This window comes from Penaeus japonicus, unplaced genomic scaffold (assembly GCF_977035675.1).
Source record: "Penaeus japonicus unplaced genomic scaffold, GWHDUDI00000001_assembly GWHDUDI00000034, whole genome shotgun sequence".
Lineage (NCBI taxonomy): Eukaryota > Metazoa > Arthropoda > Malacostraca > Decapoda > Penaeidae > Penaeus > Penaeus japonicus.
Window position 1 is genome coordinate 22,847,672 of NW_028234436.1, and position 12,500 is coordinate 22,860,171.

At 50.7% G+C, this 12,500-nt stretch overlaps 1 protein-coding gene across 8 annotated transcripts in view; it reads right to left on the bottom strand.

Moving 5' to 3' along the window:
- Abl (tyrosine-protein kinase Abl) overlaps nt 1-12,500 on the bottom strand; it is a 171,993-nt gene that overhangs the window by 80,700 nt on the left and 78,793 nt on the right. For 5 of the 8 annotated variants that reach the window (XM_043011740.2, XM_043011775.2, XM_043011735.2 and 2 more), the window contains one exon: nt 3,708-4,094. The exons of 1 other annotated variant lie outside the window; for it this stretch is intronic. In XM_043011740.2, coding sequence (XP_042867674.1) covers nt 3,708-4,094 — 387 coding nt within the window. Of the gene's footprint in view, nt 1-3,707; nt 4,095-4,302; nt 5,290-12,500 lie in introns of those variants that run through there. 2 more of the 8 variants (XM_043011749.2, XM_086530943.1) reach the window with 2 other exon arrangements.

Here is a 12,500-nt window from a genome sequence, read left to right on the forward strand (position 1 = left end):
CTGCTCTGTCCTGCTCAATACCGCCTGCCTATAAAATCTCCCTATGTATTCCGTCGGTTCCCCTAATTTATGTTATGGTAATCGGGTTTAATATAAGTCAGTCCCCCCAAGGGGGCGTATGGACGTTGGGGAAAGGGAAAATCTGCACACGCCCCATTCCCCCCACCCCCTCCCCCATCCCTTGCCCTCCCCCTCCCCCTCCCTCCTGATGCAATTGTTAGCGACAGCGCGTCTCCGTCTCTACCTGCACTGCAGACTTTTTTGCAATTTGAAGATTACGTTCAACAAGCACAACTCGCGAGAGATAAATAACAATACGTGTAAATAGATAAATTAATAAATAAATACAATAAAGTGATTTACAATACACTAATAGCACCCTCCCTACCTCTTAAAAGAGCCTAAAAGGAAAAATAAATAGATAAACATGTTGTCATAAATAAATAATTAAACAATGAGAAAATAAACAACAATAATATATAAAACACCTCACACTAAACGGAATAACAAACCTAATTATTCCTTTTTTTTCCAGAAACCTGACCTTATCGCCGAAGGTCATTCCTCTGACCTAACATGACACCGGCCTTGGCACGCAACACGGGGCCGCAGCGTCTACAACAATAGAGGTGATTTTCCCGCGCTCTATTGACACTTCTTTGAGGCTGCCGTGTTGCTATTCTTGAGAAGATAAGAGCATGGGCGTCCTATTGACACGTCTGCCCGCTTGCCACTTCAGTAACCTCAAGCCAATATGCAAGCGAATATGTCTGTCTTCTGTGTTGATGTCTTTTTTGTTTGTCTCTGTTCTTGTCTGTCTGTGTTGTGTCTATGTTTGTCTGTTTGTCTGTCTGTCTGTCTGTCTGTCTGTCTGTCTGTCTGTCTGTCTGCCTACTTAACTACCTGTCTGCTAACATACCTGCTTGTCTGCCTACTTACCTACCTGTCTGCTAAAATACCTGCCTGTCAACCTGCCTGCCTGTTTTATTCCCACACTTTCGTCGACCCGTCGTCTCACAACCTACCTTCAACACCTCCAGGCTAAAATATAACCCAATAATCCGAGCAATCCACTCGTATCTTTAAAAAAAAAAACAAAAAAAAAATAAAAAAAAAAAAAAAAAAAAAAAAAAAAAAAAAAAAAGACAAAAAAAAAAAACAAAAAAACTCTCACATCTTTAACTTCACATTACGTTTTTGCGTTGCCGAGATACCTTATCTCGAACCTTATCAATCGGCTCGGCGATAACAAAACCGCAATCTCCAGGGATATCTACCGTTATGGCAATATCCCGAAACTCCCTTCATCCCGTTACGTGATCTGTTTATCCCGTTTGTGTTCCCGTGTGCTTTGTTCGTATGTATTCCGTGAACTACTGCGGTGAGTCAATTAGGTGTAGGATCTATGCTTATTCGTGTTTTCGTATTTATTTTTTGTACTTTTTTTTCTTGTTTTTTTTTTTGTTGTTTTTTTTATTTTTTTTTTTTTTTATTTATGCGTTGAACTTTATTGAAATCCTTCAAAATCAAAATCAAAATCAATCAAACTCGGCGTCGTGAAAGCAAATAAACATTAATCTCGGCTCGGGGTTTCACCGCCCTCTCTCCCCACCCGTCCCACCAATCCCCCCCCTCCCACCCCGTACCCCACTGCTTCACCGTCGTCCCCGCCCTCCCGCCCTCTCCCTTTCCCATTCCCGCCCTTCTACCTCCTACACTCTCCTCCCTCCACCTCCCCCTCCCTCCTCCTTTCCACGCCTTCTTCCTTCCTCCCTCCCACACCCTCCTTCCTCCTCCTCCCTCTCCCCCACACCCCTCCTTCCTTCTCTCTCCCACGTCTTACACCCTACCCTCTCCTTCCTTCCTCCCTCCCACACACCCTTCCCCCCTTCCCCCTACCACCTCCAACACACTCTTCATCCCCCACCCACCCCCGTCCCCCCCTCCCCCTCCTCCCTACGGCCACTCCACGTGCTCGTCCTCGTCCCCGTCCGCGTGTCCATCAGTGCCAGTTGACACACTTTCTACGACCATTTAATGTGGGTTTAAGACGCACGACACGAGCTGCGTCCGGCGGATATGTCACCCTGTTAGCGTCCCAGCGGGCTCCTTCGCCTTCTGGAAAGACAACCCCCTCTCCCTCTCCCTCTCCCTCTGCCTCTCTCCTTCCCCTTCCCCTCCTCCCATTCTCTCCTCTCCCTCTCCCCTTCTTTCCCGTTCCCTTCCTCCCCTTCTTTCCCCTCCCTCTCCCATTCCCCTTTCGCCCACCCTCTCCCCTTCTTTCACGTTCCCTTCCTCCCCTTCTTATACCCTCCCTCTCCCATTCCCCTTTCGCTCTCCCTCTCCCCTTTCCTCCGCCATCTCCCATTCCCATTCTCCTTTCCCCCTCCTTCTCCCTTCCCCTAAAACAATAAGGCTCCCCCCTTCCCATAAAAAACAGAGCTTCCCTTCCCCCTAAAATAATAGGAATTCCCCCCTCTCACTCCCCTTAATAAAAACAGAACTCTCCCCCTAAAACACAAGACACCCTCCCACCTTGCCCCCCTTGCCCCTAAAACTCCCCCTTTCCTTAAGAAAAATAGGACTTCCCTATCCCTAAAACAAATGGATCCCTCCTCAAATATAAAATCACTCCCTCTCTCTGTCCCCTAAAAGCCCCTAGCCCGTTAAAAACGAATATCCCATTTCCTCCTAAAAAAACAACAACAACAAAACTCGCCACCTCGTCCCTAAAACATGACCCCGCGTCTCTAAAGAAACGACCTCTCGTTCCCTAAAGAAACGACCCCCTCGTTCCCCAAAACATGACCTCTCGTTCCCTGAAAAAACGACCCCCTCGTCCCTAAAACAAAAAAATCCCCCCCCCTCCCCCTCCCCCAATCAGCCATCCCATCCTATAATATTCCTCTTGATAATCACTCCCACGCATATGGCGAGACCAACGCCGCGCGCAGTCCCTTGTTTCCCCTCCAATTTCAGACAGACTTGTAATTACCAAAAGGGGAGGTGGGGGGGGGGGTTGTCTCATGCAGCCCACCCTCACTCCCTCACCCTTCTTTCCCACTCCCACTCCCACTCCCACTCCCTCCCTAAGCAGAGCACCGTGGCACGCCATCCGCCGCCAGACCGCGTGGAGAATGTTACCTCTCGACGTCACCCTTCCCTTTCTCTTTGCTCTATCTCTTTCCCCTTCCCCTTCCTCCTCCTCCCCTGCTTCACCCTCGGCCTTTTTCTAATTCCCCTTCGTCTTCCTATCATGCTTCCCTTCCTGTTTTCTTTTTCTCTTCCTCCTCCTCCTCCTTCCCATTCCTCTTCCTCTTCCCCTCTCCCTTCCCCATCGTCCTCCCCTCCCGTCCCCTTCCCCACTCTCTTGCTCTCTCCCCTTCCCCTTCCCCTTCCCCTTCCCCTTCCCTCTTGCCTGTCCATCTTCCCAAGCCACTTCCTGTCTACGCGCCTTCATTCTTTCCTCGGTGCAACTGTTGTGTATCTCCTTCTAATTCATTATTTACCGCTGCTGCTGCTGCTGCGATGCCACTCACGCTATGATTAGGCACGAATGCCTCTAATAAGCAGAGCATTACAGCCTCGAATGATGACTCACGCCGCCCTTAATATAGCTCTTACCCTCCCTTAGAGAGTGCTCGTCCCCCCTTCCCCCTCCCCCCGGCCCTACACTCCCGTGTGAAGAGTCGCGGCCGAGTACTTACCCTTCCTGAGAGTGAGCTGGTTTTCCCCCTGGGCTCGGAACTCGTAGAGCGCCACGAAGAGCTGCGGGTCGCCCTCCTCCTCGGGCGCCAGCAGGTTCTCGCGCGAGTGCCACTTGGTCGCCGCGGCGTTGGTGGTGTTGGCGTCGCCGAGCGGCGTCGCGGAGGTGACCTGCGCCGCGGCGACGGCTGCGGCGGCGGCGGAGACGGAGACAGGCAGCGGGCTTGGCGCGACATGGGCGGGGAGCGCGGACTGGAGAGTGCTGAAGGTGGCCACCACGTGTTGAGACTCCGGGGGGCCGGGCCCGCCCATGGGATCTAGGGTGCCACCCCCGCTCCCGCTCACCACGTCAGGCAGGTCCGGCAGCGGCCGCGCCGCTAGGAGAGCCTCTGCAACAGAGAGAGAGGGGCGTTAACTTTGGTCGCGGGGCAAGACTCGACAAGGCTACGAAACAGGGATCACGTGAATACGAAAAGCTCTACGTCTAAAGGCACCGGGGGAGATCGAGTGCCAACTACTGGGTTTACTCTAGAAGCACTGACGGCACAGCACACTAACTACAAGCAAAGGGCCTGCCTCGAAGCCCTCGCCACCCACCTGCCTGCTTGCTGCGGGTGCCCACACAGGCGCCCATGTCATAGTGGATGAATGTGAACCGTGCACTTGCAGAGGACGCGTGTCACAGCCTCCACGCCCGCGGGCATGGCTATCCCACACTGCCACTCCGTTACGCGCGACCCACACCCAAATCCACATCCACACCCATACTCACACCCGCCCGCATCTATCGTGTGGCGGACTCGCCCGCCCGCCCGCTACACATGGCGAGTGCGGCCACCCATCACAGGCCCTGATCACTTATTTCCGCTGTGGGCGACTTGCTATGCCTAACACACACACGCCCGCTCACTGGTGCCCGCCCTTTGCCAACCACGACACGAGGGACGACCGGGCAACCATGGGCGACACGAGGCACGACACTCAAAGAGGTGGAAGCCGTATCACTAATGTCGCTTCTCCCGCTTCTCGCTATCACCTGCCTTCCAATCAGGTGCGTCTATCACCCACCCGGCCAGATAACACCATAAACACACACCGATAAGAATGAACAAACTCACTTCCCAAACACTTCACACACAACACACTTTAAATAAAAAAATAAATAAAAAAACAGTGTCTCCTCCTCCTCCTCCGCCTCGACGAACGACACTCTCCTCTTCCTCTTCTTCCTCCGAAACACACTCGAGGACGACCACGACGACTTCGACAAAGCCGCGACGACCAACGACACTACACAATCCCACGACCTGTAGGAGTGAGTGAGGAGGGGTGGGGGGTGATGAGGGAATAGAGAAAACGAAGAGCAATCCACTCCACTCCACTTCACTCCACTGCACTGCACTCCCTCACGCAAGAGACACGGGGGCGGGCCGGCCGGCGTTCCTCTTACTCCAGCGAGCGCGTGACATACAGTGAGTGGTGCGAGTCTCGGCTTATTGGTGGCGGTGGTGGCGGTGGCGGCGGCGGTGGTGGTGGTGTAGTCACTCCCTCAGACAGCTGGGCCAAGTGGGGTTGTTCCTCCTCCTCCTCCTGCCAGCTGCGTTAAGTGCGTGTTTCTCTCTCTCTCTCTCTCTCTCTCTCTCTCTCTCTCTCTCTCTCTCTCTCTCTCTCTCTCTCTCTCTCTCTCTCTCTCTCTCTCTCTCTCCCCCTTCTGAGTGACACACCAAGACGAGCTTCAAGAGACCGTGAAGGACGACTCCGGCGCACGACCGCACGACGACAAACCCGAAGAACGAGTACGAGAACGACCTCGGGAGGGAACACGAGGAACACGGCGCCGGAGCGGGACTCACTCGAGACGCAACTAACTGCTGAACGTTCGAGGATGACAAGACGGCCTCCTCCTCCTCCTCCTCCTCCTCTCCCCCCCACCAACACCCCTCCATCACAAACAAACCCTACCTCCCTTCCTCACTCCCCTATCCCCCCCACACCCTTCCTTCAACCCTTGCTCGCTCGCTCGCTCCCTCACACCCACCCTTACTCACTCCCTCCCTTCCCCCCTTCCCTAACCCCAACCCTAACCCCATCACCCTCCCTCCCACCACCTAGACCCCCCCCCTCACCCACACACCCTCCCTCCCCCTCATCACTCGTTCCCTCCTCACCGGTCCTTCCCCGACTCTCTCTCCCACGAGTCTCACTCACTACTCGTTGTTCACTCACCGCAACGCAACGCACTCGCTCGACCGCACTCACCGGTACCTACCTACCTACCTACCTACCGCCAGCCCGCTACCTTGCCGCTCGCAACATTACCGGACCCCCCACCCACCCACTCCACCCTCAACTCCCCCCACCCCCCACCTCCCACCCCACCCACCCTGCCTATATTCCCACGCCCATCTTACCTTGCAACTGGACCGAACGGACCTCAGGGAACTATCGCCATTTCCGAATTCCTTGGAAATTTCTCTTTGCTGTTGTTGTTGTTGTTGCTGTTGTTGTTGCTGTTGTTGTTGTTGCTAAGCTCTTTGGTGGTTATTTTTGTTGTTGTTATGAATTACCATCTTTGATATTATCATTATTAATGTTGTTGTTGTTATTGTTATTGATATGATTAATGTTATTATTATAATCAATATTATAATTATTAATATCATTATTATTATCATCATTAATATTATTATTATTATTACTATTATTATTATTATTATCATCATTATCATTATTATTATTATTATCAACATAATATTATCATTTTGACTATTGATGCATTGTCACTATCATCATTGTTATAATCAATATTGTTAGCATCATCAATCACCAGCATCACGCTTATTATTGTCACTGCTGTTGTTTTATCACCCTTATCATTAACATCAAAATCATTAGCATTATCAAAATCACGACCATCATCATAATCATCATTTCAATTTCATTTCATCGGCATTCGACGTCTCAACACTCATCCTGATAAATAAACAAATAAATATCTAAATATATCTCAATAAACAAACAAACAAAAAAGAAAAGAAAATCAAAATAAACAAACAAACAAACAGCATATCAACTTCCAAACAACACCTGAACCCGGATGACGACATACGTTCTACGATGTCATGCACACTGGCGTCATGTCATGATCACGACCGTTCTCATTCTCATGGTCAACGGGAGGATGTTCCCCAAATGCATCTATTGCATGTTTCTCACACGTTCTGCAACCCCCCCACCCTCACCCCCCATCCCCCACCCCCCATCATCATACGAATTTATTTCCTTTCCTTCCCTTTCGATTTTCATTGTTTCTTCTTTTTCTTTTTCCCTTTTTTCTTTTTCTCTATTCTCCCCCCCCCCTCTCTCTCTCTCTCTCTCTCTCTCTCTCTCTCTCTCTCTCTCTCTCCTCTCTCTCTCTCCCCCTCTCTCTCTCTCTCTCTCCCTCTCTCTCCTCCCTCTCCCTCTCCCCCTCTCCCCTCCCTCTCCCTCTCTCCCTCTCCCTCTCCTCTCTCCCTCTCTCTCTCTCTCTCTCTCTCTCCTCTCTCTCTCCTCTCTCTCTCCTCTTTCTCTCCTCTCCTCTCTCTCTTCTCTCTCTCTCTCCCTCTCCTCTCTCTCTCTCTCTCTCTCTCTCTCTCTCTCCCTCTCCCTCCCCCTCTTCCCTCCTCTCTCTCTCCCCCCCTCTCTCTCTCTCTCTCTCTCTCTCTCTCTCCTCCTCTCCTTCTCCCTCTCTCCTCCTCCTCTCCCTCTCCCTCTCCCTCTCCCTCTCCCCTCCCTCTCTCTCCCTCCCTCTCCCTCTCCCTCTCCCTCTCCCCCCCCCCCCCCTCCCTCTCTCTCCCTCCCTCTCCCTCTCCCTCTCCCTCTCCCTCTCCCTCTCCCTCTCCCTCTCCCTCTCCCTCTCCCTCTCTCCCCCTCCCTCTCCCTCTTCTCCGCCACGTAATTGCCTGCCTGCCTAATGACAGGAGAGGCAGACAGAGAGACAGGCAGACGTCTATTAACCTGCCCTCGTTACCTCCCCCTTTTCCTTATTTGTCTTATCTCCACCCACCTTCCCTCTCTTCCCTGTCATCTTTTACACCCTCCCTCCTTCTTATCCACCTAACTACCCACCCACACCATCTACCCTCCCTTCCTTCTTTCCTACCTACCCACCACACACCTACCTACATACCCACCTACCCACCACACACCTACCTACATAGCCACCTACCCACATACCCACCAACCCACCACACACTTACCTACATACCCACCACACACCTACCTACATACCTACATACCCACCACACACCTACCTACATACCCACCACACACCTACCTACATACCCACCACACACCTACCTACATACCCACCTACCCACCACACACCTACCCACATACCCACCAACCCACCACACACTTACCTACATACCCACCACACACCTACCTACATACCCACCCACCTACCCACCACACACCTACCTACATACCCACCCACCTACCCACCACACACCTACCTACATGCCAACATACCCACATACCCACCTACACATATCCTCCGCGAAGACGTGATTTAATGACCAAGGAAAAAAATGGTGAAACTTATATAAAAAAAAATATCGCCATAGTATTTACCAAAAACAAAAAGAAAAAAAGAAAAGAAAGTGATGACCATACAATACACACACAAAAATGGCCGAGCTATTTATAAGACAAAACAAAAAAAAGACCCAAAAAAAAAAAAGAGACAGTTAAAATCCCCCTCCCCCAGCCTTCTCGTCTCCCTTTCCTCTGTACCGTTTTACCTCCCTCCTCCCCTCCCCCTCTCTTTGTCTCCGGTTTGCTATTCCTGTCTTTCGTCCACTTCTCGCCTCTCCAAGCTTCTGTTTCTTTCTCTCTTTCTCTCTTTCGCCCTTTATCTTATTTTACTTATTCTTTCTCTCTCTCTCCCTCCTTCCCCCGCCCTCTCGCTACGCTTCAATCACCTCTTCAAATTAATGATAAAAGGGAGGGAAGGAGAGCAAAAAGGAGAGAAGGAAGGTACAAAGAAAGAAAGAAAAAAAAGAAAGAAATGAAACAAGAGAAAAAAAAATGAAAACAGACCGAAAGAAAGCAAAAGAAATGATGAAAACAAAAAGTAAACACCATCATTTGCAGCAGCAACATTCAACAATCGAACAAAACGTTCAAAGAAAACTCCTCCACTACCCCTCTCTCCTTCCCAATCCCCCTCCTCCTCCTCCCTCCTCCTTTCTCCTTTCTCCCATCTTCCTCCCTAACCTCTTCCTCTCCATCCTCATGACGCCTCCTACATCCCCTTCCTTTCCATCCTCTCCTTATCCCACTCTTAGCCTCCTATTCCTACGCCTCCCCTCCTTTCCTCCATACCCTCCCCTTCTCTAAGACACTTCTTCTCCCTTTCTCCCCTTCTCTAAGACACCTCTTCTCCCCTTCTCCCCTTCTCCCTACCCCCTATCCTCCCTCCTCCTCATGACCCCTCTTCTCTAACTTTGTCTCTTCCCTACCGCCTCCTCCTCACCTCTCTTCCTCAAGACAACCTTCCCTCCCTCCCTCTCTCCCTCCATCCCATCCTCCGTCACTCCCATCACCCTCCCCCTCCACCCTCCTTTACACCTCATCCCCCTCCCACCTCCCCTCAACCCCCTCCCACCTCCTCCTACCCTACCCAATCACCTCCCTCCCTCCCTCCCTCCCTCCTCCCCTCACTTACCCCCACCTCATCCAGCCTCCTAAACCCACCCCACCCTCCCACCTCCTTCACCTCCTCTCACCCACCTACCTACCCACCCAATCACCTCCCTATCCACCCATTCCCTCCCCTCTCTTCCTCCCTCCTCCTCCTCTCACTTACCCCCCCCCCCACCCACCCACCCACCTAAACCAACCCACCCTACCTCCTAACCCCCCCCCCCGCCCAAGATCATTGCCACACCACGTCTGATAACCCCGCTAATCTCGCTCTTAATCGGCCGAGTTACCCGCGCCGCCGATGTATTGAACGATCCCCAAGGGCGCTGCTGCCGAGGCGCGAGACCGAACGTGAGGGCGAACGTCAGCGAGAACGTGAGAGGGAAGCGATCTTTCGTGAACGTGAGTGGGTAGTGATCCTTCGTGAACGGGGATGCGAACGTGAGGGGATAGCTCGTGAGAGAACGAGGAGGAGAACGTGAGGGGACAACACGCGACTGAGTCGAACGTTAGAGAGAACGTGAGGTTAAAAATTCAGCGTGTGAATAACAATAACTCGTAATCGGACGTCAAAGTGAACAAGATGACAAGCTCGTAAGTGAACGAGAGTGCGAACGTGAGGGTAAAGCTCCTAGGTAAAACGTGAGCGTGAACGTGAAGGCAAATTTCAAAGTGAACGTGAAGGCAAATTTCGAAGTGAACGTGAAGCAAAGATGTGAAAAAGAACGGGCGCCACGAGAGTGCGGAAGGGCAGACTCAAGCGTGAAACCGAATCAAAACTGAACGTGGGCGTGAACGCAAAGACAAAATCTAGAAACCTCATAAAAAAGAACCTCAACTCACGAACCTCATAAAACAGATTCCAACTCACAAACCTCAAAAAAAATGAACCCAACTAACAAATCTCATCAAAAGAACCCCAACTTACGAACCTCATAAAACTAATGAACCTTATTCGTGAAAATAACCCCCAACTTACGTACCTCATAAAACATAACCCTAACTCACGAACCTCATAAAAATTAACCACAACACTCGAACCTCATATAAATATACAACTCACGAACCTCATAAAATAGAACCCTAACTCACGAACCTCATAAAATAGAACCCTAACTCACGAGCCTCATAAAATAGAACCCAAACTCACGAACCTCATAAAAATGACAAAACTCATACACGAACCTCAAAGAAAAAGAACCCCCAGCACATCCCACAACAACAAAAAAAGAACTCGTGAACTCGGAACGTGCTGAACGTGACCCCTGAGAGCCGAGCGAGCGTGAGAAAGAGCATGAACGGAGAGCGTGAGGGAGCGTGAGGGAGTGTGAGGGATCGGAGAGCGGAGAAGGAGGGAGGAAGGGATGACTGGGAAGGAGGGGAGGAGGTAAGGGGGGAGGATCACCATAGAGGAAGATTACTAGGGAGAGAAAGGGGGAAAGGGGGCGAGGGGGAAGAGGAGGAGGAAGAGGAGGAGGAAGAGGAGAAGGAGGAGGAGAAGGAGGAGAAGGAGGAGCAGGAGGAAGAGGAGGAGAAGGAGAAGGAGGAAGAGGAAGAGAAGGAGGAGGAGAAGGAGGAGCAGGAGGAAGAGGAGGAGGAGAAGGAGAAGGAAAAGGAGGAAGAGGAGGAAGAGGAGGAGCAGGAGAAAGAGGAAGAGGAGGAAGAGGAAGAAGAAGAGCAGGAGGAAGAGGAAGAAGAAGAGCAGGAGGAAGAGGAGGAAGAGAAAGAGGAAGAAGAGACAGAAGAGGAAAAAAAAGAGGAAGATAAAGAGGAGGAAGAAGAAGAAGAGTCCTAGCCATGAGTGAGTGGCCGTGTAGATATTGTCCTCTCTCCCCCTACCTACCTCCCTTCCTCCTCCCTTCCCTGCCCCCCCCACGTCCCCCCCGCCCCCCCACACACACCGCTCGGGTTTCAATTATGCAACAGTTGCAGGCCGCGAACAACTCGACTCTCGCGCCGCTTGTGGTAGTCGAGGGAGGGGATTGGAGCTCTTTCACTATCTCTTTATTTCACCTTTTTTTTTCCCCTGGATATTAGCTAATCTGTCTGTCTGTCTGTCTGTTTGTCTGTGTGGGTGGGGGGTGGGGGGGTGGGGGAGGAAGTGTCTGTGTATTTGTGTGTGTGTGTGTGTGTGTGTGTGTGTGTGTGTGTGTGTGTGTGTGTGTGTGTGTGTGTGTGTGTGTGTGTGTGTCTGTCTGTGTGTTTGGGGGGAGGGGGGGTTGAAGTGTCTGTGTATTTGTGTCTATCTGTCTGTCTGTCAGTGTGTGTGTGTGTGTGTGTGTGGGGGGGGGGGGGGGAAGTGTCTGTCTGTCTGAAGTCAGTCTGTCTGTCTGTCTGTCTGTCTGTCTGCGTGTGGGGGGGTTGGAAGTTATGTGTATACCCATATGTGTGCCTGATTTAATCTTCTCTGCTATCTCTTTTTCTAAATCTCTCCCTCTCTTCTCTCTCTCCCCCCCCCCCACCCGTTCCCATCTAATACTCTCTTTAGCTACCATAGCCTTCCATCGTCCCCCCACCCCTGCCCCCCTACCCAACACCTTTCCCCTCTCCCCCCCCCCCCCCACTCTCCAACCCTATCTCTTTCCAATCTCCGTTTTCTTTCTTTTCAAACCGACTCCCTCGCCCGGTCGCTTAATTCCCGTTTTCTGTGACACCTTTAGCTATCACAACAACAACAATAATAATAATAATAATAATGATAAAAGACACCATTTATATCTTTACTATTATCATCAATATTATGGTTATCATCAATTCCCTTGTCATTATGATTACTATTTTTACAATCATCATCATCATCATCATCATCATCATCATCATCATCATTATTATCATCATCACAATCATAATAATTAATCACAGCGATAATGACATTCAAAACTTATTAACAAAAATGATCATCGAATCACAACAACCAAATACTTCCAGTGCCAAGGCCAATAATTGAAAAAAAATATATATATATAGTAATGAACAGAACATCCAAATCGCTGTAAAAAAACAAAATCTCGCATAGACACGTAAAAAATTATGAAAAAAGAAAACAAACAAAAAAATAAATCCATCACACGTTCTCTAGGGTTTCCCTCCCCCTCCCCCCTCTCACGACC